At 37.4% G+C, this 27,250-nt stretch overlaps 2 protein-coding genes across 5 annotated transcripts in view; both read right to left on the bottom strand.

Moving 5' to 3' along the window:
• Positions 1 to 4,653: 4,653 nt before the first annotated feature.
• LOC104605230 (AMP-dependent synthetase and ligase family protein) overlaps positions 4,654 to 27,250 on the bottom strand; it is a 150,037-nt gene continuing 127,440 nt past the window's right edge. For 2 of the 4 annotated variants that reach the window (XM_010269908.3, XM_010269904.3), the window contains 4 exons: positions 23,063 to 23,122; positions 19,520 to 19,564; positions 16,667 to 16,773; positions 16,213 to 16,570 (listed from right to left, as the gene is read on the bottom strand). In XM_010269908.3, coding sequence (XP_010268210.1) covers positions 16,315 to 16,570; positions 16,667 to 16,773; positions 19,520 to 19,564; positions 23,063 to 23,122 — 468 coding nt within the window. In that variant the 3' untranslated portion in view covers positions 16,213 to 16,314. Of the gene's footprint in view, positions 5,028 to 16,212; positions 16,571 to 16,666; positions 16,774 to 19,519; positions 19,565 to 23,062; positions 23,123 to 27,250 lie in introns of those variants that run through there. The other 2 variants (XM_088896241.1, XM_010269905.3) reach the window with 2 other exon arrangements.
• Positions 7,355 to 11,972, bottom strand: LOC104605229 (disease resistance protein At4g27190-like). The gene is made up of 2 exons (XM_010269902.3): positions 10,504 to 11,972; positions 7,355 to 10,285 (listed from the first exon to the last, which is right to left on the bottom strand). The coding sequence occupies exons 1-2, from the start codon at positions 11,777 to 11,779 to the stop codon at positions 7,524 to 7,526; spliced, it is 4,038 nt and encodes a 1,345-aa protein (XP_010268204.1). The 5' UTR covers positions 11,780 to 11,972; the 3' UTR covers positions 7,355 to 7,523.

Raw genomic sequence — 27,250 nt, 5'->3', positions numbered from 1 at the left:
TTCTTATTTCATTTCACTAGTATGAATGTCTCTTTTATTCTTAAAATATAAAAATTATCCACTCCTTTCTCTAATAAATTAAGAAAAACCAAATGAAACCTTAAATTTATATCTATCAAAAAGAGACCTCTACCATTTCATTTGAATACTAAATCCAATTAGAAATCTGCAAGGATCTATTAGAGCAACCGAGAGGATGTTCAATATTATATTTAGAAGATTAATCAATAAGAAAAGGGTAATTTGGGGAATTAAAAAATTAAATAGATGAATGAGAATCTTTTTCAAAGTTAATCGACAAAACTCTAATGGAGAGAGGTATTTGTTACAAAGAGACAGTTTTGGAGGTTCTTTGTCTTAAATGAAAGTTAAGGTGGATAATTGTCACTAACCTCATAGTAGAGGGGATCTTTGTTGCAAATGAAAGTTTAGAGGGGGTTAATTGTCACTAACCCCATAGTATAGTGGGGCTTCGTAATTTATTCTTTGAAAAGCATTGGAGTCTAGACTTAACCATAGTCTAGACCAAAAAGATTGGGTAAATTACAATGACCTTTGTACTATGGGGTAGGGGTGCAATCAAGACGATCCAAACTTTTGTATGTCTTGGCTTGATTCGACTAAAATACTATTAAGCTCGAAATTGAGTTCAATCCAAACTCTATTTCTTGGTTTGAGCTAGGTTTGATTAAATATTTGATGAGCTTGAGTTTGGCTCGAAAGCTCATAAATGAATATTAATATTTATGATAATATAATAATAATATTAATATTTTTATAATAATATTAATATAATTATTATTAATTATATAATGTAATAATTAATATTATAATATTAATGATGTTATAATAATAATAAATTATTAATTATAATTTAATATTAAAATGTCATTATAATAATTTGGGAAAATTCTCGATTAGTACCATGTACTTTGGGCCTAATGCCACTTTGGTCCCCAAACTTTAAAATGTGACAATTCAGTACCCGAACTTTTAAAACATGTCAATCAAATACCTACCGTTAACTAGTTGTGAACCAACTATTAAATGGCCTTTAAAAAAAGACACAAATGCCCTTCGAGTGTCATCTAATTTTCTTTATCAACCATTCAAACATTGACAAAAAATTAATAGTCCTAAACCATTGCCTCTTTTATTCAAGAAAGTTGGGGTCTAGAATACCCATTGAGACGTGATCCCCACTTTCTTGAATAGAAGAAGCAAAGATTTGGAATTGTTATTTTTTTGCCAACGTTTGGATAGTTGATAAAGAAAATTAGATGACACTCAAAGGGCATTTGTGTGTTTTTCAAATGCCACTTAATGGCTGGTTAATAGCTGGTTAACATTAGGTACCAGATTGACACATTTTGAAAGTTTGGGTACTGAATTGTTGCATTTTAAAGTTCAGGGACCAAAATGGCACTAGGCCCAAAGTACATGATACTAATCAGAAATTTTTCCTAATAATTTTTAATATTGTTTCTTTATTAAATTATATAGACAAACAAAAATCCTCATATATGGGGTTAAAATGGACATTCGACAATTTTTAGAATTCAAAATTCAGAACAACATTCTTTGCGTTCAAAGTTAAGAGGAAAGAAAAGTTCATCAATACCAATATACCTCTTAATGTAATTATTACAGTTTCAGGTGCCAAACGTTAGAGTAAACGAATAGGCCATTATTAATTACAAGATATACTATATAATCATGAAACTAGGAAGGAAGTTGCTTTGAAGATTGGCCTAAATCTGGTATCTCCAGTTTTCATGTGAAAAGCCTCGATACAACAAAAATAAAGGTCAAGAAAATCAACCAAATCAGCAAAGTTTTAACAATAAGAAACCTCAAAGGCTCAAAACAGTAATAGTAGCAATATTGAACCTCCTGTAGTTTGTAAAATCTCTAAAAGGGAAAACCACATTGCTAGGAATTGTAATTACAAGTACAAAAGGCTGCAAATTTTAAAAACATGACACCCTCTATTAGTGATGAGAGCTGGTACCCAGATATGAGAGCTACAAATCATCTGACTTCAGATCTAGGAAATCTGAAACCAATCAACTTCGTATTGCAAATGTTCTAGAGATTAGCTCTTTCGGCTCTTCTATTGCTTCTCATGATACGGGAGTAAAACTATACTTGAATGGACTAAGCATATCCCAAAAAATAATATTTGACTTGGATTTGGACTGACTTAACTTGATTAGGAGTGTCACGGGCTCCTTCCTCTTCAATTTTCCATAACAAAAGCCCTCCTGACTAGTGTGTGTGCACTAAAACAAGGATAGGTTTACTTTTTTTTTTTCTAATTTTTAATTTTTTATTGTCATTTTTGAAATTATTAATGAGAGACTTTTGTGAAGAAAGCACCATTAACTCTCTCTCTTTCTCTCATCCTCTTTTTTATAAACTCTTCCAATTATCTCTCTTCATTAATCATGCCATTAATACTTTCTCCTCCAATAATAACTCATACCATTAGTTCCTTCTCCTTTCAATTACTCAATTAAATTGCATACATTTCATTAATTCTTTCTATATCTAAGTCCATTTCAATTTAAGTATAATTTTACATCTATTAGATATATTTACATTTATTCTATAATTATTGATAAAAATTAATTTCAACCAAAAAACAATTTAAAACATAATTAAATTATTTAATTGTAATTTATAACTCATTTAAATTCAATGGTAGATTATTATAGGCTAAACAATTAACTTCCATTTGAAAGATAGATGATTTTTCAGTTAATTAATCAAGTAAATTGCATTTCAAAATAAATATTGTTTACTTCACTTAGGAATAAAATTATTAATATTTTAGATAGAAAATCGCATTTAATTGTGATTATTAATAAAAATGTATAATTATTGTCACATTTACTTTTTGAAAGATGATATACTTATTAAAAAAATTAATTATAATAATAAAAAGTATGAATAAAAAATCCCATTTTAAAATTACTCTATAATAAAATTTAAAATCAATTAGTACAAATATATCACATAAATTTTAATTCATTTAAATTCCATTCGAAAAAATAAAAATTCATTAAAAATAGTAAAAGTAATTAATTATTTAGTAAATTACTTAATAACATAAAAAATAATTATTAATTATTATTATTTCTAAAATATTTTTTACTAATATAAAAAAAGTAAATAATTATTAAATTAATATAATTTAGTTTTTACTAATAGAATTTATGAAATTAATAAAACTATATTTTGTTAAATTTAATGATTTTTATCTTAATAAATTAATAAAAATACTAAAGTAAATTAAAAGTAATATCCATTAAAAAATTTATTAGTTTTGAAATTTGTTTTTTTAATTTAAATCCTATAAATGTTGGTAAAGCTAAACATTAATAAAAATACTGATGGGCTTGATTTGGATTGGCTCTACTTGCTTAGAAGGTTGGAAGAGAACCAAAGGACCAAGGAGTTAGACCTGTTCAGGGCTGGCCAGGTTGGGCTCGGGCCGGGCTTTTACTCTTCATAAACATGATTTTGTTAGGCCGAGCCCAGGCCTAGCCCAACCAACGGGCCTATAACATGGGCCTGAGCTCTACCCTAATAAAAATCCTGAAGCCCGAGCCTAAGCCCAAAGCCCAACCTAATAGAAGAAAGAACTCACCGCCAGTGACTGTGTTCGTCGGTGCTGAGTTCGTGTCTGTGAGAGAGAGAGAGAGAGAAAGAGGGAGAGGACTCACCGTCGCCGGTGCCGGTGCCTGTGTTCACCGCCTCGCCGGTGTTTGGGATTTGAAAGAGGAGTGAGAAGAGGAATGGGAGAGAGAGAGAGAGAGAGAGAGAGAGAGAGAGAGAAGACTCACCGCCAGTCTGTTGGAGTTGTTGCGCCGGTGAATGTTCGCTGATTCTACGGCTGCTTGAGAGTGTGAGGAGGATGTGAAGAGAAGAGAGGTTCGGCACTGGGCAATTCAACTAACAAGAAATGTGGAAAGAGATGAATGAGAAGGGTTAGGATATTAGGGTTTTTGGGTTTAGTCTATTGGTTGGGCCAGGCTATTTTGGCAAATCCCGAGCCCAGCTCAAATTTTTTGTACACCGAGCTTTTTGGCCCAAGGTCAAACCCGTAGGCTCATTTGCGTGTTCAAGCCCGTCTAGGGGCCTGGCCAGCCCGTCGGGCCACCTGGCCCATGAACAGGTCTACGAGGAGTTCATAAACGATTAGGGAGAGAGGATGATTAGGGTTAATCATGGGTTGGGTTAGACTTAGCACCTATGATAAAGGCTATAGGCCAAGGCCCATCCCGACTTTGGCTTCAAGCTTGAAGCATAAGCCTTGGGTCAAGCTTGATTCTAGGCATATGACTTTTATGTATAAAGTATTAATTATAAATACTATTTTATATTATATATATCAAATTTGTGCTTTCTTAGGTTCAGGTTGAAAATGATCACCCCTAGAATGAAGGAGAAAAGTACTTTGCTAAAGTAAATTAGAGAATTAACCAACCGAGGGCTGGCTCATTGGTGTGTTAGGTGGTTTGTTCCAACATTGACACGGAATCAAATCCCACAATCAACACTTTGGGGAAAAGGGGTAAGGGGATATTATCAATGGTGCATAGCATTGGATACTAAAAAAAAAAGCAAATTAGAAAACCTAGTGTTGCTACCAAGGATGGGCTGAGGGCAACAAGGTAAACCCACTTCCTTAGTTGAGGCCGATGTGTCCAATCCTAAGAGTAAGAGATCACACGTTAGAGGCCCTGGATGTTATCTCAGGGGCGGAGACTCCGATGATCAAATTAATCGAGTATGTAGGAGAACTTGAACGAGGTCCGAGGTGAGAGTTCAAACGAGCCACTCGAGAGAAAGAAAGCTAAAGATCATGAATGAGCAAGATGGTTTACCTGGAGAGGGGCACCTCTATTTATACTTGACTTTGCCTTGGGAGTGATTGGAGGTGGTTGGCAGCGGATGGCTAGGATTGCATTCGATAGATGCCACGTGACGCCATCTTGGCCTGCCACATGCGCCTACATCACCTAGAAACAAAGGGAACGATTTAGAATTTTCGGTTCATCTTGCATTAGTTTGTTCATTTTTTGGCCAACAAAAATTATAATAATTTTATAATTTAAATTTTCATTTAATTATAATTTAATAAATTAAGTTATTTATTTTGTTAGTTAACTAATTAGTAATGTCATAGGATCAGTTAGACATAGCAAAAAAAAAAAATGTTTAAATTAAACTTAGGGTCGTGAATTATACATAACCTCTTTCTTAATTGATTCTGAAAGATGTTGACAATCTCTTTATCCCGGTCAATACTCACGTAACATCTTATGTTAACTACCTAATTGCAGAGTGCCTGCCAGATCATCTATATTTCTATTCATGAGTAAAATTATCTCAGATCTGTTCAACATGAGAAATGATTTGTGAAGCGTTCGTTCTTTCAATCTCCTCATCCTCTCCCATTCTTTGGCTAAGGGTCCATTTGGTTTGCAGGAATAGGGGTCAGAATTGGAATGGCTCATTCCAATCAAGGTTCAAAGTATTGATACAGGCTGCCGTATTTGCCTGTATCGGTATTTTTTTTTTGTTTTGTCATTTTATTTTTTTTTTAAGAATCTGGTTCAGAGGGCCGGTTTAAGGCTGGCTGGTCTACCCCCTGAGCCACTTGCTGACCCAAAACACCCCTTGTAGGGGCATATCGGGAAGGCTCCAATAAGGGCGATACGTATCAATACTTTGAACCTTGATTCCAATCATTTGGTTGGCTGGAATCAGAATCCAATTCCCGGAATGACATTCCCCCATTTGAGGGAATGGCCATTCCCTCCTCCCTTAGGAATGAAAATCTCAATCTAAAAATTCCGGTTCTTGTCTGAACCAAACAGAAAGGGGGGAGGGGGGATAAACCATTATAATTCCGATTTTGATTCCAACTGTAAACCAAACAGACCCTAAGTTTAATGATCCAATATTTCTTTCTTCATCAACTTATTGGATGTAGAGCAAACAAAAGTGATTTTTTAAGCGAACAGATAAAATGATTGTAGTTGATGCTATCCATTATACTGTTATATGTAGACCTGACAAAAAGTTGACCCAACCCACCCCAAAAACAGGGTTAAGGTCTATATTTAGCTACTTGAATGTGAGAATGACCCGACCCGACCCGACCGGAAAAATTAGGTTGGGTTGGGTCATGAGTCAACCCGCTGACCCGATTGTTAAGTCAAATTGGGACTATTTATGCATTGTTAGAAGTTTACACTCTTTAATTTTATCTATTTAGTCATTACTCTTTATTGTTTACTCTTTTAATTGTTAAATGTTCAAGTTTTTTTATTTTATATTTGGAATTTTAAGATTAATTCCTTTAATTTTGGTATTTTTCATGTTTTTTTTTATATATTAGTTATTTGTTGGGATGTCCTGAATTGACCCATGGGTCAACCCTAACCCGAACATTTAGGGTTAGGGTATAGCATTTGATAACCCAACCTGAAATTCAACCCAACCCGAAATCAAACCAAAGTGTCTTGACCCAACCTAAGCCTGACCCAACCAACCCAACTGCTAGGTCTAGTTATAACGCATTATATCTGTTGCCGCGCGGATTGGCCGAGGGCAACGAGTTAAATTCACTCTTTAGGTTTCGAGTGTTGGCCGAGGACTTTGGGGCCTCGGAAGAGATTGACGCCGAGGACGGCAAGCCAAGGCGAAGTATTCCTTCCGAAGACTATGGTAGCCGAGGACTGTAGGTTGAGGTGAAGTCCTTGGTGACCAAAGATACTACAAGACAGAGAATGTCAGAGGCCTCAGGGTGGATACCCGATGCGAAGTCTCCGACGCTCAAGTTAGTATAAGGTGTAAGGTAGGAGAAAAGGCCTGAGAGCTCCTAGAGAGAGTTTTCAGAGGCACCAGATCTCTTTGAACTAATGCTAGGAAAGCAATGTAGGTGCAGGGAGTAAATGAGTGAGTGATGTTAGAGTTACTCTGTTCCAGTAGTTACCTCTTATTTATACTTGAGCATGCTAGGGGTAGGTGAAGATGAATGCCCCGGATGAGAGCTGTACGAGGTCAGGCTGCAGGCCCTGGCGGGTACGCCAGACAGCTATGTGGTTGGCTCCGTATAGAGGCAGCATGACTCCCTCCTACCCTGGCTGAGGCTAGCGGGCGTTGGTGGGCTGGGCCTCTCAGCCTTATGTGGGCTGGGCCAAGCTAACTCACATCAATATCCATGAGTCCAAAGCCCTTCTAAAGATAATGCAACTCCAACCTTTGAAGAAAGCTAAGAAATTCATTCACAAGAGATAAAGAATGATAATGGCAAAAATTAAAGTAAAAGAATTGGACAAGAGCCAATATTCATCCTGAATAGCTTTTTCATGTCTAAGAGATTACTCTTAGATAAAAGAATAAAGAAAAAAATACATTGACGAGGAAAAAAGGATAATGATTATTCTAACAATATGAACAAAAGAGGGAAAAGAAAAAAAAAGAAAACATGAAGAAATTCACTTAGACTAAACATCGTCAGCACATATCGGAATGAAAAAGGGTTGGAGTCGTGAAAAAGGTGCAGTTTCTTCCCAATGTAATGCATCCCACCAAGCCTTCTCTCCTTTAATCTCCTTTATGGTATCTGTGAAGTGAATACCCGCAGAAAGATTCCTAAATTTTGGACAATAATAAAAACTGATTTGCTCTAACGAGTGCAAAGTGCCTTGGCAAATGCTAACCAGTTCAGGTAGGTAATGAAGTGATAATCTCTTCAACCTTGGAAGTAGAATTGTATCACAATTGACTATCTCCTCTTCAGTTATTATCTCTTTGACTACAGCACAATCTTCAACAACCAACTGCTCTAAATTAGAGAGATGTTGAAGGATAGATGACCCAAAAATGTAACACAACTTGGGGCAAGAATGCAAAGCCAAATGTTTTAGCTGAGCAAAACTTCCATGTGGCACAATTCCTTTACAAATACTAGTCAAATTCCACATATTATGAATACACAAGCACTTTAGCACTGGTAATGCACTTTCTCTAATAGCCTCTGTTGTATCCAAAATTGTCTCAATCTGTGGACATTCACTTAATATACAACATTGTAAGTAATTCAAATTTTGAACTTTGAATTCTGATAAGCTTTGAACATTCAGATGATGATCTAAATAGAATGCAGTGGAACGAGAAAGGACTTGCAAGATCTCATACGGAAAAGTTTCACTTTCACCATTCACAAATCTTAAACACCGGTCTTGCTGTTGATATTTGAATTCAATGTCAACTGGGACCCGACGTATGATGCGTTTAACATCCTCTCCAACAATAAAATTGAACTTTCTCAACCATTGATGTTTCCATGACTGGTTTAGTTGCATAAAGCACTTCAGAAGTTTTACATCCGGAAAGTAAAATTGAAGATGAGTTAACTCATTCAAACTAGACATTTCCTTTGTGACTTCCTCCACACTTCTATTCCACCGCAAATCCTCTGCATCTACAGCTATGCTCAAGTCTTTTAATAGAAGGAGCCTTGATATTATTCCACGTGGAATCATTTGAGGGGATACATCCAGATTTTTACTGTAGTTAGAATCAACACAAAATGAAACTTGTAAGTACTGGAGACAAGTCAACTCCCCAATCTCATTAGGCAGACTTTCAATATGAGTGCCTTGGAGATCAAGAACCTTAAGTTGCCTAAGTTGTCCAACTTCAGATGGGAGCACAACTAAACGTTCACAATCACATAGAATGAGTTCTTGAAGGTTCACAAGCTTGGAAATTGAAGGTGGTAAGGTCTTAATTCTGGTATTGGACAGATTCAGGATTTGGAGGGAAGACATGTGGTCAAAGAATGATATTGGTATCATTCTCAAACGGTTATTTCTTTGTAGGAATAACAACAATAGCCTGGGACACCTTGGCCTCTCAGGTAGCATGGATACTTGATTATCCATCAAGAAGATCCACTCAGATTTTTCCCACTCCTCCTCTGGTGGCTCTGTAACTCCTATACCGATTCTTGACAACAAGCCCTTACATTCTAATAATGGATGTGTGATTCTTTTTGGGTCTCTCCGAAGAAAGATTTCTCTGCCCTCATTATACATGATCTGTATAGCTTGATTCCAAACAATATCATGCATCTCAACAGATATCTTATCATCAACAAACACCAACAAAGAGGCCTCCACAAGATCCTTTAGTATATCAAGCCCCTTGTGACGTGCATTAGTGAAGTTTCCAATTATAAAACCCTCAGAAATCCATCGTTCTATCAACTCATCTACGTAGATCTTCTGGCCTGGGGCATAAATTGCACATGATAGGAAGCAACTCTTTTTGTTATCATCAAGTTGGTCATAAGCATATTTTAATACTTTAGAAACAAAAGTATGGCCTTGTATCTCAGTGGTAGCGCTTGACTGCAGCTGCGATAATGCATGCATCCACACTTCAACATTGTTATTGTTTTTCAAGGCTCCACCTATCAAATTGATCAGCAATGGCAAACCCCCACACATTTTGACCATAGTTGTAGCAAATGGGTGAATATTTGGAGACGCAACCATTTCACCCATCTTCTCACAGAACACCTCCCAAGCCTCTTCCCTGGAGAGAGAATCCAATTCAATTATCAAATCTGTTGCCATGCTCCCACAAACATCCGGAAATTCAGTAGAGATAATTATCTTGCTACCATTGAGGAGGTACTGGTATGGGATCTGCATATTGAGCTTCCATAGAACGTCATCCAGAAGCACCAAGAACTTCTTTCCATTTAACAATTCAAACATCTTAGTTGAAATTCTTTGAGAAGACACAGTGCTAGATAAATCTGGTAAAAACCGTGGTGCAACTTCATCATACATAGTGCCATGCACATACGGTAATAGTTGTTGTGCAATCTTATCATCCAACTTCTGTGAGCTAAAATCTCTTGCAACAGTGACCCAGATAATAATGTCAAACATGCTTTTTATTTCTGGCATATCCTTCAAAGCTCTCAACAAAGTAGTCTTCCCTATCCCACTTTTCCCCAGAATAGCAATCTTCCTGGTATTGGCATCCCTTAGGCATTCCAAAATTTTGGTTAAATTGCGTTCTATTGGCTTACCTTCTGATCTTGGAATAATTATTCTTTGAGGCTCAGTTGGCAGAGATATTCTGATTTCGGATTCTGCCAAATTTAGCAACTTGTTCTCCATCTCTTCTCCCGCCTGTGAAGGCTGGTCTCCAACCCCAAAAGCATGTGGAATGGATTCTGCCGTTTCACCTTCAATAAAGAGAAAAATGAATAAAATCAAACATCTAGATTTCAAATCAATTCTCAAACTTTTGGAGTAACCTACATGAAATCATAACTGTAAAATATCACATATCATGTGATTTTATTTTCAAAAGCGTAAATTGATCTTCCTGAAAAAGGGTTTAATTCTTTATTCAACTATGCCAGAACAGGGGAAATTTTTTGGAGAATAGTTTCTTGCCTACCTCTCCACTGTATTTGTTCAACCATTTTCTGATCTTCGCTTGGTCCAGCATTGATTGACATACCCTCTGCCTCAGAATCTATCCCTATTAGCCGTTTCCATTTGCCTTCCTGTGGGTATTGGGACCCTACTATTGAAAGCGGATCTGATTTTGCTAAAACTGATTCCGGTTCCTTCAATCTGAATTCGGCTTCCTTCACTGTGTCTATCTCTTGTGCATCTATGGTGCAGACAAAGGAATGAGAGGATGATGCTAAGGAAGCAATCTCGCTAATTCTTCTATATCTGGATTCCGTGGGCTCTTGAAGTGTTGTGTCGGGCTTCTTTGATAGCATTACCACCACGTCGAGCATGGTAGGCCGTAAACTAGGGTCATCTTGAGTGCACAATAACCCTATCTTGATGCACATCTCAATTTGTTCTATGGCTGGATAGGGTTCTAATGTTGGGTCCGTGAACTCTAAGATTCGATTTTTCTTGTAGAGCTCATATGCCCAATCGCGAAGCGTATGCGTATAGGCATCTCGGCGATATAAATCAAGGTTCTTTTGGCCGCTGATCAACTCTAGCACCACCACTCCAAAGCTGAATACGTCACACTTCACCGATATTCTTCCTGTCATAACGTATTCGGGAGCTATGTACCCGAGTGTGCCAGCAACCGGAGCTACCCCAGTCTCATCTTCCAATAAGAAGATCTGAAGGTCGAAACCTGCAATCTTAGGGACCCAGTTCTTATCCAAGAGGATATTACTAAGTTTGATGTCGCGGTGGATAATGGGAGTGTGAAAATCCTCATGAATATAGAGCAGGCCCCGAGCTACCCCAGAAATAATGTCGAACCTCCTTTTCCAATCAAGCCCCATTTTATTCTTCGTGAACAAGAAATTGGAGAGGCTCCCTTGATGGAGGAACTCGCAGACGAGGAACACCTCTCCGCCGTGGATGCAGTACCCCAAGTGCTTCACGACGTTCCTATGCTGCAACAGTGGAAGCCGCTTCAGGAGGAGCTCCTCTTCTCGATTTAATTTGTACGACACCTTCGTTACTGCGATCTCCATCCCATATCCCAATCTTCCCCGGTAGGTCGAGCTAAGGCCGCCCCTACCGATGCAATTTTGGAAATTTCTGGTGGCAGCAGCAAGGGTTTTGAAAGAGAACAAATAGCCTTTCGTTGGTCCATCTTCGTCTGAGTAGGATTTCATTGGTGCATATTCATCTGAATGGAATTTGAAGACTTTCTTCAAATCCAGACATCCCTGTTTCATCATGACCATGTTGCTTCAAGGTTTGTACCTAAGGTGGATCGGCTGAAACACTAAATCAAATCAAACAACCAAGCAAATACTGAAGAACGGTTGAGAAGTAAAATAAATTGGGTAGATTTTGTATTTGGAGGTTGGAAGAGCCCAGACGCTGTCGTTCGAGACTCTAGGTCGTCGCTGGAACTTTTTTCGGAAGAATGCAAATAACTGCAAAATGCGGTATTTTCAAGGCCAAATTTTTTAAATTATCTCTGAGATTTAGGAAATTGACTAATTATATATGTATTATTTGATTAAGGTTATGTTTGGTTTGAGAGAATATAGGGAAAGGAAGGAAAAGTAGAGAAACCTTTACACCTCTTGTTGTTCTTGTTGGGAAAAACAAGCGCTCTCTCTACTTCCCAATCCTAGCATGACCCACCTGACCCTTTCATCTGGCTGCCACACTAGATGCTTATGGTTGTATGGTTTCTTTTGTCATTGTTCCTTCTTGAATCATCCCACCCCAACCATTTCTTGTCCACCCACCCTAGAATTTGGTCCCTTCAATTCCACATCCCCCCCTTTTTCTTTAATTTGAGGCCATCCAACACTATCCACCTTTTCTCTCCTTTCATAATTAATTTTTTAAATTTTAGGGGTATTTTAAGATAATACTGAAATAATAGGGGTATTTAAAAAATTTATCCTATTTCCAAACCTTGTATTAATGTGTACTCCGTCTACACCGGAAGTCAAAAAAGCTTACCACTGGGGAAATTATAGATTATTACTCTTCATAGGCTGTATTGTTAGGGATAAGATAGTGACAAACTGGCAATTACCCCTTGAAAGAAATTTAAAATTCCAATAAAGACTCCTCTCCTCTCTCTATTAGGTTGAGTGAGGATGAAAGCTAATTTACTAAAATACCCAATCGAGAAATTTATATAAAATGAGATTTGCAAAAAAAATAAAAAAACCAAGTAACACTTATGAAAACCTGAAATTGCAACAAACACAACATACAATTATTTCAACTAAACTAATAGCAAATAGGAACAAAAAAAAAACATTAACCTAAATCCCAACACGTGTTTTAGAAAATTGTTGGAAAAAAGAGTAAAGAAGGGAGGATATAGATACAAAAAGGAAAATTGTCAAAAACTCACCATGAGTTTTCATCATTTCTCTTAAACTCACCACAACTTTTCAAAGCATCTAAAACTCACCATGTTAATAAGTTTTTATTTTTCAAAATTCACCTTTCATTAGTGCACCGTTAATGTTTCTTAACAGAGGTGTCCATGTTAGCATAAATAACAATTTTTATGACCAAATCACACTTGAATGGCGAGTTTGAGGAAAATGGTCTTGTTCATTTTTCAATCTTCTTTTTTTTTACATTTTTAGTGTTTTGTTATAATTTCTACTTTTTTTTATAATTTTTCTACTTTTTTAATTTTTATATATATATATATATACATTTTTCTATTTTCTTCCATCTATAAAATTTCCTGTATTTTTTGTTATTTATTTGAAATTTCCGTGTTTTTCTATAATTTTTGGTGTTTTTTCTATAACTTTTATTTTCTGATTTTGTTTTTCAATTTCTATAGTTTCTATAATTTGAAAATAATTTTTTATTTTGTGTGCAATTTCTATATTTTTATATTTTTTTTTGTAATTTCTATGTTTTTGTGTATTTTATTTGAAAATATTTTTTGAACTTTTTCCTTTTTTCATGTTTAAAGGCTGGTGTGGTAGATGGGAAAGATAGGCTGGTGTGGTAGACTTCTATTGGTCTGGTAAAGAAGGGATGTGGTTAACTCCAAATTTTTCCTATTTAAGTTACATGTTTTTGTTATTTCTTTCAAGGGCCAAATACACACACACACACACATTATTTTTTGTTTCTATAATTTGGTAACTAAACAAAGCACCCTTCTCTTCTATCCAATCCGGTACCTGATTTGGATTTTCATATTACCATTCCTCCATTAATCCCCATCAATTAGCAGACAGTGTAAATATGAAATGTATAATGTTGCTTGTCATGTTAGAATGATGTGATATAAGTCTTAAGTCATGTACTGTACAAATACATACAAAATAATATAAAATACAAGGTTTTGCACTCTAGATATTTGTATTTGTACTCCTTCCAAATGGAGCCTAAGGAACCAATTATGAGAGAGAACTAATTGTTTTCAATAGAAACTATAAATGTGTACTGGGATCAGAATGGCATTCTTTTTGTATTGCATTGGTTTCAACTTTCAACTAACAAGAGTTTACTCTGTTCATCCTGTATACTTCTCTACTCTCAGATATTGCAAATTTTAACTTGTTACAAGAGAAGCAAACGAAAGCTGGCTTTGCTTTTAATATTGCTAAACTAGCATATTCATGACCTCTTGCAAGATGCCGGATGAGCTTCATGCTCTGGAAGGGAGGATAGCTAGTTATGCTTCTAGTTAAATTATCCTTGATAGACAACTACTTTTCATTCTTGCAGTCTTGCACCAATGTTAAGAATTGGAATAACTGTATCCAAGAGCTGAAAGGCCAAAAATCAGGATGAGCGAATTCTGGGCTTCAGACCTCAGAAAGAGTTGATGTCAAAGTAACAATGTAAGAGGTCAAGTTTCATCAATTTCTGTTCAGCGGCAGAAAGTTGACGTTGAGGTGAAAATCAACTTCACGAGCTAAACTCTTGTTAAGATCATGGTTAAAAGTATTATTCGTGCAGATATTTGGCATCAAATTGTATTGGAAAAGAATTAAATAAGATGCCCCAGTAGTTGAGGCCAGTCGGCATACCTGTAATGTTGTAATACCAGAAATAAAAAAGAAAACAAAAAGATTAAAGATGACTATTTGATTAATTGTGGTGAACAATCAACTATATTTACATATTCAGAATCACAAACAGTTTTGTACATTCTTACTTGAGGCCCACTTGTTTTATTTCTATGAGCTTGCTGTTTCTAAGGGTTTGTTTGGTTGCCGAGAAAGAATGAGATGAGAAAAGGAAAATTTATCTTATCATTTTGGCATTTCGGTGTTTGATTGCTAAGAAAACTTTTTGCTTGATTTTTTATATTTTGACAAAAAATACCCTTAATAGATACCCAAAATTATAAAATACCCTTATTCCCTTAATATATGTAAAACTAAAATGTTCATTCAATTTATTCTACTGTTCACCGTCTTCCTCCTTTCAAACTCAAACCAGCGTCATCAACGAGGTGAGTTCCAATCTCCCCTCATCTCTCTCTCTCTCTCTCTTCTCTTTTCCCTCCTCTTCCTCTTTCTTTTTTTCCCTCTTCTTCGCTCGCCTTTGCAACTTGAACCAGCAATGACAGTAAGACATCTCTCCCCCTGTTTTCCTTGGTTTTTATTTTTATTTCAGCCACCCCCTGTTTTACCATACCCTGTTTACCACCTCATCACCTGCCCCTCTACCGAACTGTCAACACTGTTACAACTCCATCTCCGAAGCCATTATTCCATTCCTTCGATCCTATAATGTTAATATCCATCCCTCCGTTCACATCTCCAACACTGTCACTCCCTCTCCGACGTGATTACTCCATCGAGCCTTTCTCCTTCTCCAATGCCACTGAATTGTGCATATCTCTCCAACACTGTTACTCCCTCTGTTCACATGCCACATGATATTTTTTCATATCCATCCCTCCGTTCACATCTCCAACACTGTTACTCCCTCTCCGACGTCATTACTCCATCGAGCCTTTCTCCATCTCCAATGCCACTGCATTGTGCATATCTCTCCCTCTGTTCACATCTCCAACACTGTTACTCCATCTCCGACATCATTACTCCACCAGATCTCTCTCCATGTCCAATGTTGCTGCACTGTTCATATCCCTCTCTCCATTCACATCTCCAACATTGCTACTCCGTCTCCGACATTGTTACTACACTGTTACTCCATCAGATCTCTCCCTCTGTTCACATCTCCAACACTGTTACTCCATCTCCGACATCATTACTCCACCAGATCTCTCTCCATGTCCAATGTTGCTGCACTGTTCATATCCCTCTCTCCATTCACATCTCCAACATTGCTACTCCGTCTCCGACATTGTTACTACACTGGACCTCTCTCCATCTCAATGCCGCTGCCATTTACTCGATCAGCTTCTAACAAGTCATGATATTTTTTTCACGAGTCGTGACCCCATATCCCAAGTTTTGGGAAACCACATCTCATTATTTCTCAACCCATCTCAGAAAACAAACGAACGAAAATGATAATCCAAGGAGAATATTCCTATTTTCTATTCTCAGTCACACCAACCAAACAGGCTGTAAATTCCCAATTTCTTTTTCAAAGAGGATTGCCACACTACTGTTGTTTAGATTGCACTCTTTAAATTTATATGGTATATAACCATAGTTTATATAATGATATGGATTGTATGTTTTGGAATTTGGATGGTAGAAAGTGATTATTTCTTAAGCATCTAAATAGATAATTGACAGAAGAGGTCGAAGAAAGAGGAAATAACTGGAGATAAATTGCTGAAGAATGATCCATTTTAGCTACCAACTATTCTTGCTGAAATCTTTGCCTCCACAGCAATACAATGTACATAATCATCTCTGCAACCAACAAATATTTGGCCTCCAATCATCACAGGTGATGAGAAAATGTCTCCATTGAGGTTCACCTTTGCATATTCCTGTACCATTGGGCCCAAATGGTCTTTTGCTGATTGGTTTCTTTCTGTAATAACATTCAAGTTGATCTGAAGCAAATAGATGCTTCCTGAACTACCACAAATGCATGCCAACCTGGGAAGAAAAAATGAGGTCAAGATATGTTCCTTACTGTATAGACTACGAATTATAATTTGAGTCTTTGAGTATCGAGTCCAGTAATTCTTTTACCTGTCAGCTAGACGAGAACGATTACATAGCTGCAAGTTCTCATCTACATATGCAGATGAAGTTATTGGCTCCCCAATATTGTATTCCCACAATAACTCTCCCACTTCCTGGAAAAAATGAAAGTTCAACAAATGGAACTGGTGGTTCCCAATTTATATAGTTTCTATAAAATAAAATTAGTGCTTGTATAGTTCAGTCATGCATGACTTCATTGGAAGACTGAACCTAACAATCTAACAAGATGGTACACAGGAAGATCTAAATTGATTACCTATATAAAATGAGAGTTTGACTTCGTCACTCTTTTTGGTCAATTCCAACTATTCTATTACCATGTAAATTCTTTCGCTTTTATTCTAGTTTCCTCTCTCTTTCTCTCTCTCTCTCTCTCTCTCTCTCTCCTTCCTCCCGCCACATGACTAGCCCATACCCATTGCAGATGTGATGAGCATGTCTCAGGATGGTTTGTAAAAATGAGGATGAAAATTGACCCATGAATTCATGTATGCATCGATATTCTTTTATTTTTGATTAGTTTATGCATAGGTACAAGAATGGTATAATAGTTTTTTGAGAGCATGGTGGATTTTACATGAAATTTTATCTCCATACATTGATGCCAAAGAACTTCCACTTGGGGTGTTCAAATTTGGTTACCAAACTGAATAAGTTAATTCGGTTCTATTTTTTCAGTTTGGTAATTTTAAAAAATATCAGTTTTCGGTTCAGTTTGAGAAAATTTTTCAACTGAGCCAAACTAAAAACTGCATTAACCGGAACAAATACATATATATTAATATTAACACTAATATTAGTATATATTAATCTTAATACATAACATGTATTTTAATTATAAATGTTGATATATTTTAATAATAAATATTGATTCAAATATAACATACATTCATATTTTAATTAACCGATTTAAAACTGAACTGAACTGATTTGAATTCATTCCAGTTTTAAAGCCTAATTCGGTTCAGATCATGAAAATGGCCTAACCGAAATGTCAGTTAGGTACTATTTCCGAACCGAACCGACTGAATGAACACCCCAAATTTCCACATAAGGATTGTTTACTGGGGTGCAAGTTGAGAGGGCTGGACCAGGTTTAAGCTCAACCCAGGCCCAGCCCTAAGAATTGGGCCTAAGGCCCAAGCCCAAGATAAAGCCCAAATTATATAACCCGGGCCCAGTCCACACTGGAATCTGATGCACTCAGGTTGGACTCCAGTTGGTCAATCAGCCCACACTAAAATTTTATGTATATGCGTCATGTGTGTATATGTATGTATGGTTTACCAAAAAAGATGTATGCATGCAAATATGTGTGATGTATATAGATGGGCTGGGTTTGGGCTACCTAAGGATTAGGCTGGGGCCCAACGCGAAAAATAAAAAGCCCGAACTTTGGCCCAAGCCCATCCCATATAAAACTGTGGGCTGGGTTGGTCCAAGCTTGAGTTGGGCCTGCCCAAGCTGCATCCTACGTTTTTTCTGCTAGTGGAATAGGTGCCTGGAATCGGAATTGGAATGCCAACCGTTTGGTTGGTTGGACTGGATTCTCATTCCAAAGTTTGTCAAGAATAATAATAAGATATTATTAATGTAATAATAAGATAAATAAAATAATACGATAATATTAACAAAATATTAATAATAATATATCAATAATTAAATAATAATAAAATAATCAATCGTTAATAAATTATTAATAAGATATTAGTAAAATAGTAATAAAAAATAATACAATAACAAAATATTAATACATTAATGTTAAAATACTAAGATGATCATCAAATACTAATAAACAACAATAAAGTATTAATAAAAAAATAATATAGCAAAATAATAAAGTAATAATCAAATAACAAAATATAAATAATTTGGGTTTGACTATGATACCGGGAAAACTTACAACCAATCAACCAGCATCATAAAAGTAGTAACCAATCAGGTAAGTTTTCATCAAAATTCAAGGGGGTTGTGATTGGTCAAAGCCTTTCTGGTATCATATCTTTCCAGGATCATATATTTTCCCAAATAAATTAATACAAAATTGAAAATTTTCGGTTGATTCCGATTCCAACTCCAAATGAACCAAACAACTATGATTGGAATCCGATTCCAATTGCTGTCTGAACCAAACAGGCATTGGGAATACATGATTCTAATTCTGGTCCTGACCATGAACCAAACTTGGACTTTTTTTCCTGGGCATATCTATGATGACTTAATGCCAAGTTATCTTAGCCTGGTTGGAACTGGCATGTGTATAACATATTCCTGATGTTTCTGGTGTTAAGGCTTGCCAATTTCTTTAGCATGAAGATCCCTGTTAGTAATTCTTTTTCTTTCTCTTTCTTTTTTTTTTTAATCTTTTATTTTCCTTTTGTTGATGAGTGTAGGCATGTGTATGTGTTTCTTTTTTCCTTTTCTTTTATGGCTCGAGTAGAATGTTTCTTCAGATCCATATCCTGCTTATTGAGATCATTCAAATTGGATCTAGATCATGATATGACCCACAGGAAGTCCTATTGGCAAATTGACCAGAATCTACAGTTTTTGGCCCCAGTTATTGATCCATGAACAAGATACTACCTGTCTTTTGATGAAACATGTAGAGAAGTAACATCCAATTTGTTTTAGTAGGTCTATACAAAAAATGAAAAGAAGAAAATCATTTAAAAGAAGACATCAAATGTTAGTTATTGGAATGCACTTTTGATAATCAGGTAATGAAGAAACTGCATTAATTATGAAGAATAGGAGTCTATGAGCAAAGCCTTTTACAGTGATGAACGATCATGCATTTGGTAAAAAAATTTTTACATTTTATATTATAGAGCTTACCAGTTCAAATGAGTACACACTTCCATTTCTAGAACATACAAGGATCTGCATTAGAATCAAAACAAAGTAATCAACACATTAAGATCAGGGACAACAATTTTTATAGGAAATATGAAAATTTGGAAATGTTGTATGGAAATATTGAACTAGTTATAGACATGGTGGAAACATTTTTTTGAAGATAAATAAAAAAGAAATTTTAGTAAGAATAGAAAAAACAGGATACAGACACAGGTGATGAACAATCATCCCGAATAAAAGAAGGTTGTGTTTATTGACCCGTATCGGCCAATATGTGAAACTTTGGTCCTTTGGGGTTTTGACCTTCAAGGGGTAGGCAGACCTTAGACCTTAGTTGTATGGGGTCTAAGGTAAAAACACCCAATTTGCCAATGGGGCTACACCTTACTTGTGTTAGGTTGCGGTATTAGAACTTCTAGCAAATTCTTATGATTATGGATTCTGAATTGCCGCTTCACGCTCATGCTAGGGTGATCCTTAGAAGCAAGGTGTTACACCTTAAGCTAGGGGTGTGACTTGGATGGGATTATGTTGGGCTTTTGTCAAAATTTGAATGGGCATGGCCTGAAGGCCTGAATCAGAAGCACTGTAAAATGCCAACTTGGGCCAACTCAAGTTGCATCCCTACTATAACCCGATTATAGTGAGCAATGTTTTAAAAGGCATGGGAGGCATATGTAGAGGCATGCCTCCAGGTGAGGCGCCCCCAAAGCACCTTGAGGTGTATGCTAGAGGCATTGATGCTGTTGAGGCTGATGACTTGGGCCACAACCATGTGTTTTGATGGTAACAAACACACTGGATGAACTAATGTTGATCTAAGTCTTACAGCCCAGGAATAGGTAATGATGTGATGCATCAATCAAAGAAGCAAGACAAAGAGACAAATTTCACCAAGCATCTGATTGGAATATTTTGTCATGAAAAAAAGTCTCAAAGTGTTTCACATTATGAGTATCAAGAGTCAAATCAAGAATCAGATGTGAAGCAAATCAAGAATACCTTGCCATGTTGCGGATAAAGTCAAATCAAGTTTTGTTGGTCTTAGGCATTTTATGTAATCAACTCAATAGAGAGTTTTGAAACTTGGGATGAGTGAATTAGTTTGGACCTTAGGTGGACCATTCAACCCTATGAAAGAGGTTGGTTATTAAGTAAAAAGGTTTTAAAATCACCTAGAAGGGTTGATGTGAAGTGAATGTCTAAGGGTGCAATGTGCTTAATAGGTAAATTTGAGGTTTAGGGGATATCCCCTGAAGACAAGGAGACATTTCCAGCCCTAAGGACATTAAAATATGCGGAACAAGTAATGAGACTTAAAATCCGTCAAAACTTAAAATAGACTTGATTTGGCTCAAAACCCGGTTGGACCAGAAGTGTCAAAAAGGTAAAACTAGCTATATAGGGCAGGAGACATCTCTTGGAAACCGTCCTAGCACAGGGGACGTCCCCCAACAGTCAGGAGTGGAGACATGTCCTGGTGATAGTGCTAGTCCAAGAGACACCCCCTACATGATTGGAGATATCCCTTGAGGCACAGGAATGAGGAGACATCCTCTTGTCCTGACATTCTTTTAAACTGTTGGCATGTATTGTGATTTGTGACCATTTGTACATTGCATTTAATGCCTCTTACAGGGTTGTCCAAACAGGACAAAAGAGCAAATGCAAAAGGGAACTTCTAAGGAATTTACCTTGTTTGTGAAAATGTATAAAGGCACTTGTAAGTTACCATTTTAATGATACTAGACATTTGACCTGAAAAGTAAAAAAGGTACTTGCCCTTTTCTAAGAAAATGTTGGATAAAGCAAAAGCTTTTTAAATGAAAAACTGAGATAGTGAGATGCCAATTTGCCATACTTCAAAAGACCAATGAGAAAGTTCTCAATGGCTATATTGGTAGATTACCTTATTTGGGAAAAGTACACTTCAACCAAGATAAAAGGAATTTCGTATGAAAGAAAGAAAAAGACAAACATCAATGTCTCAGAAGAGACATTAGTGAAAATTCTATAAAGGAGAAATTTGAATCGCTTGAATGAGGGGGTAAAAGAGAGGGATGCTAGGAGCAAAATAGGTTGTCAGGAACATCTCCTCTCCTAGGAAAGGTTACCTTCCTAGGAGACGTCCCCTAGTTTCAGCCTTTCAGGAGGCATCCCTTCTCATAAGGAGACTTCAGCTCCTCCTAGGAGACATCCCCTCTCCCAAAGAATCATCCTCTACTTATCACTAAGCTCATGTGCTTATATATTTTGAATCTAGTTTGAGCTGAGTTTATTTTGAGTGGTAGATGTTTCAATCTACTCATTGAGTGTCTGTGTGCTTCAATTTAATATCTGATCTAGGAGGGATTCATGTATGCCACAATCTAAGAGATAGTTTGCAAAGAGTGTGCTAGCACCTTGTCAACTAGCAGAGGTGTCGAGTCCAAGAGGGTGGAGGCAATGTCATCAATCTTGCAGGGTGGAGGTGTGGTTAGGTTTGGGTGGCACCCAATCAAGATCATCTGTTTTTGGTGGCACCCGGTCAAGTCCATTTAGGTTTGAGCAGAACTTGTAAGACTACTTGTGTAAAGGTGTTAATTGAAGTCTGTAAATCAATTCTGTTAGTGAAACTCCCAAGTGGTTACTTGGGAACAAGCCATAGGCCTAGTTGTAGCCGAGCCTATATAAATTATAAATCCTGTGTGCACTCTTGTTGATTGTTTGTTTCTCTCTTCATCGTCTTATCTCCAACTCAGCACTACTTTGTTCAATCTTCACAAAGGTCAGGTGCATGATTCTTGAGGCTAAACTCAAACTCTATCTTAAAGACATACTCTATCTGAAAGGCACTAGTCTAATCTTCAGTGTTCATGTATCTGATCTAAAAGTTAAACAATCATCATACTTAGATTCAAAACTATCAGGAGTCATCTCTTAAACTCCAAGAGACGTCTCCTAATCTCTAGAAGGCATCTCCCTTAATCTTATGGTGACGAACCCTTTGGCTCAAGGAAAGAGTTGACTCAAAGAAGTCCTCTAGTCCCTAGGATAGGTTCATCATGATGGGCCGATTGGCCAACATATGAGTCATCCTTTGTGATCCCAGAGTCATCTCTTGCTTTATGATAGTTTACGCTTCATTGGAATATATATATATATATATATAGTTTGAACTATTTGTGTTGAGAAAACAGGAAATTAGAAGGGGCAGAATTTGGGACCCTAGTATGTCATATACATCCCCCCTCTTGGGTTGCAATCTAGGCCAATAGATGCCTTTGAGGTGCACACCTTAGTTGCATGAGGTATACACCTCATACACCTTTTGCATGAGGCATTCTAGAGGAACTCAGATTAGCTGAATACCTCATGCTATTGAGCAGGATGTAGGGGTCAATTACATTTGTCCACATTACTTTTATAGAAGAATGATCCTCATGTGGTAATCCTTCTAACATAGACTGAACTTCATAGATAAAACACTGAAATTATTCAGTTGCATCTGATTGATTAGGTTGCAAAATAAAAAGGTCTTACCTGAGAAGGAAGAACATAAGACATACAAGGTGCAGAAAAAATTGGACCACCTGTTTTTACCTGAATAATACCACTTAGTTAATAATAAAGAATATGTGAATATTGGTAATATAAACACAAACGAAAATATGGAACAAGAGGAAGAAACATCCAATTTATGTAGTGGTATTATAGTAACAAGAATCAAGCATCCATAAGCCAAGCAGGAAGATGGTTCAACAGAGAAAGTATCCAATTCCTTTAGTAGGTTATTTTAGGAAGAAGCCTGAGAGAACTTGTAAGATTAAAAAGAAGACTAATTCCCAATTGACAAGATATTAGTTCCTCCTGTACTTCTTATTATCAATCTGAATTCTTCAAGTTTCTATTTATATATAACAAGAACAGGTTAAACATACTAAGGCCCTCTTTGATGATTAAGTGGTTGTTAAAAGAAGTACTTGTTAGAAGTACTTATTTTAACAACCACTTAAGGCTGTTTGGTAACCCACTTGTCAAATCACTTATTATGCTTTTAAGCACTTATTGGAGTGGAGATGTTTGGTAAGCTACTTTCCCCATAAGTGCTTATATTGACACAAATGACAATTTTAGCCCATCCCCTTCCCTTAACCCTCTCTCAGTCCGGGTGGCAATGGGAGGTTTGATCCCAGATTTCTGCTACTAGAGTCAGAAGTGCAGATGGGAAATGTCAACTTGCCGGAAAGTTCAGGGGTATTCACGATCTCCTTCGTCATTTCCCTCCAACTCCTGCAAACCCTAGCACAAGCAACCACGTGCCTCCAAGGAGGCCAGGCACCTTCTGATTCTTCTGGTGGTGCAAGCAGGAGCAGCTCCCATTTTTTTTGACTAGTACTAGTAGTACGCTCTGAAATTCCAGTAAAAAACACTAAACCCAGTCAGGTCCTATGCTGGAAAGGTTCATTAGACGCTTATGTAATCTGAAGTGCTATACTCGAAGTAGCAAGAAAGAAAAGAGAATGACAGAAAAGAATAGAATGTCGAACTGTACTAGCCAGTCGACCAATTCTTTATTTATAGATGAATATAGTACAAGGTACAAGAAATTACTGGGATGCCCCTGATTAGTGATGGGACACCCAGATGGCTTAAATCATTAAACAGGATTAGGCCCATTAACACAAGCCCAGTTACAAGATAAGTTAAACATAAGAATGGGCTAATAAGAACACTTATCAGCCGAACATAACTCTAACATTCTAACACTCCCCCTCAAGCTAAGCATAGATATCAATCATGTTTAGCTTGCCAAGTATGTCCCTGAACTTCGTTGATGCCAGCCCTTTAGTTAATACATCTGCAATCTGCATCTCTGATGGAGTATAAGGCACACAGAGTTCTCCTGAAATAATTCTCTCTCTGACAAAGTGTCGATCAATTTCAATATGTTTTGTCCTGTCATGCTGCACAGGATTGTTGGCAATGTTGATAGCAGCTTTATTATCACAGTACAACTTGAGAGGACTATCTGTCTTGATACCAAGCTCATTAAGGAGAGTCCTGAGCCATAAGAGTTCAGCAACCCCGTGTGCCATAGCTCGGTATTCTGCTTCTGCACTTGATCTAGCCACAACATTCTGCTTCTTATTGCGCCATGTGACTAGGTTTCCTCCCAAGAATGTACAGTAACCTGAGGTTGATTTTCTGTCTCCAACAGCCCCAGCCCAATCAGCATCAGTGTAGGCTTCAATTTCAAGTCTGCTGTTTTTTCTGAATAAAATTCCTTTCCCTGGGCAAGTCTTCAAGTATCTGAGGATTCTTTCCACTGCTCTCATATGAGGGGTCTTTGGTGAGTGCATGAATTGACTGACAACATGTACTGCATAGGCAATGTCTGGCTGGGTAAGGGATAAGTATATCAGTTTTCCTACCAATTTTTGGTACCTTTCCTTATCACAGTATTCCTCACCCATTGATTCTTGTAATCCATGGCTTGGTTCTATTGGAGTGTCTGCTGGCCTGCACCCCATCATGCCTGTTTCCTCTAGGAGATCTAGCACATACTTTCTTTGACATATGTAGATTCCTTCTCTTGATCTAGCAACTTCAATTCCAAGAAAGTATCTCAGATTTCCCAGGTCTTTGATCTCAAATTCTGAAGCTAAGAACTCTTTCAGCCTCTTCATCTCTCTCACATCATTTCCAGTAATCACCATATCATCCACATACACAATGAGTGCTGTAAGTTTGTCATCCTGTCTCCTTGTAAACAATGTATGATCTGCACTGCTCTGAGTGTACCCTACTTTCTTCATGAACACCTCTTCATGAAGATCACCATTTAGGAAGGCATTCTTCACATCCAGCTGATGAAGTTCCCAAGAGAATTTTGCTGCTAGTGACAGTAGAACCCTGATTGTGTTGAGCTTTGCTACTGGGGCAAAGGTTTCCTTGTAGTCAATTCCTTCCTTTTGTGTAAACCCCTTTGCCACGAGTCTGGCCTTGTACCTCTCAACTGACCCATCTTCCCTGTGCTTTACTGTGAATACCCACTTGCACCCAACAGTGCCTTTCCCTTCTGGCAGGTCTACCAATTCCCATGTCCTTGCTTTCATTAGGGCTTTCATCTCCTCATTCATGGCTTCTTTCCACCTTGGATCAGATGCCGCCTCTGAATACCTGGAAGGGACACATACAGAGGAAAGAGCAGACACAAAGGAATGATAGGCAGGGGATAAGTGTGAGTAAAAAACATAATCGGCTATGGGATGCCGAGTGGTACAAGAACGAACAGGCTTACGGAGAGCAATAGGAAGATCCAAATCTGAATTGAGTGAATCAGAATTACCTTGGATTGCAGAGACAGATTGATCTGAGTTCAACTGGTTGCAATCATGAGGTTGAGGGGCCTTCTTCCTTCTACTGTATGTAAGTATCTCTTTCTCTTGTTTACTGGAACCTTCAGAAGTATCAGCCGAATCTGGAGAAGCAACTGGCACAGTGGAAGTCTCACTAGGTTGACCCGGAATGTTATAGCTAGTAGTAGTGGAAGGTGCTGAAATGGGAACAAAAAAGAAGGGAGAATGAGAATCCTCTTCCAACCCACTACTCTCCCCCTGAAGAGGATTCTGAGAAGACCCGAAATAGGATTGAGACTCAAAAAAGGCTACATCCCTGGTGACATATTTTTTCTTGGAGACAGGATCATAACACTTATACCCCTTCTGCGTAGGAGAGTACCCCAAAAATACTCCCTTTGTAGCCTTAGGATCCAGCTTGGTCTTCTTTGGATCTTTCACATGTATGAAGCATGTACAACCAAAAACCCACGGGGGAAGAGGAAATTCTGGAAGAGTGGGACACAAAACAGAGAAAGGGGTCTTCATACCCAGTACCTTAGATGGCATCCGATTTATCAGGTATGATGCAGTGAGAACAGCTTGAGACCAATATTGCTTGGGCACATTGTGCTGGAAAAGAAGGGCTCGAGCTGTCTCCAATAGATGTCTGTTCTTGCGCTCAGCGACCCCATTTTGCTGAGGGGTGTAAGCACACGATGATTGATGTAACATGCCTGCATCTTCCATGAATGAGTTCAGGGATCTTTCAAAGTATTCAGCTGCATTGTCTGAACGGAATTGCTTGATCTTTTTATCAAATTGTGTTTCAACCATCTTGCAAAACATCATAGTTATCCGGGGAACTTCTTCACGTCCTTTCAACAGATAAATCCAAGTGCACCGAGAATAATGGTCAATAAAACTGATGAAGTAACAGAAGCCATCAATGGAAACAATGGGTGAAGGACCCCAAACATCAGAATGAACCAAGTCAAAAGGGGCTTGAATTTCATTACTAGAAATTGGATACATTGATCTACATTGTTTTGACATTTGACACACATCACAAATTAAACTCTGACTCGAAATGCCCTTACATAATTCGGGAAACAACATTGCTAAGGAAGAAAAAGACAAATGACCTAGCCTAGCATGCCACAAGTGCAGCCTAGCTATTGACTCCACACTCTCCGGACTAGTAGTAGAAGCTTGCATGGCTGAGCTGACATCTTCATCAAAGTAGTAGAGGCCCCCATACTCATGACCACTCCCAATCGTTTTCCTCGTCAATCTGTCCTGGAAGACACAATGAGAAGGAAAGAAAGTTATACTGCAGTTCAAGTTTTTTGTAAGCTTTGAAACAGACAACAGATTTGAGGTAAGACTA

Source organism: Nelumbo nucifera, chromosome 1 (assembly GCF_055504915.1).
Source record: "Nelumbo nucifera cultivar China Antique chromosome 1, China Antique-T2T, whole genome shotgun sequence".
NCBI classification, from domain to species: Eukaryota; Viridiplantae; Streptophyta; class Magnoliopsida; order Proteales; family Nelumbonaceae; genus Nelumbo; species Nelumbo nucifera.
Note: the sequence above shows the minus strand (reverse complement) of the source record. Positions and strands in the feature narration are given on the sequence as shown.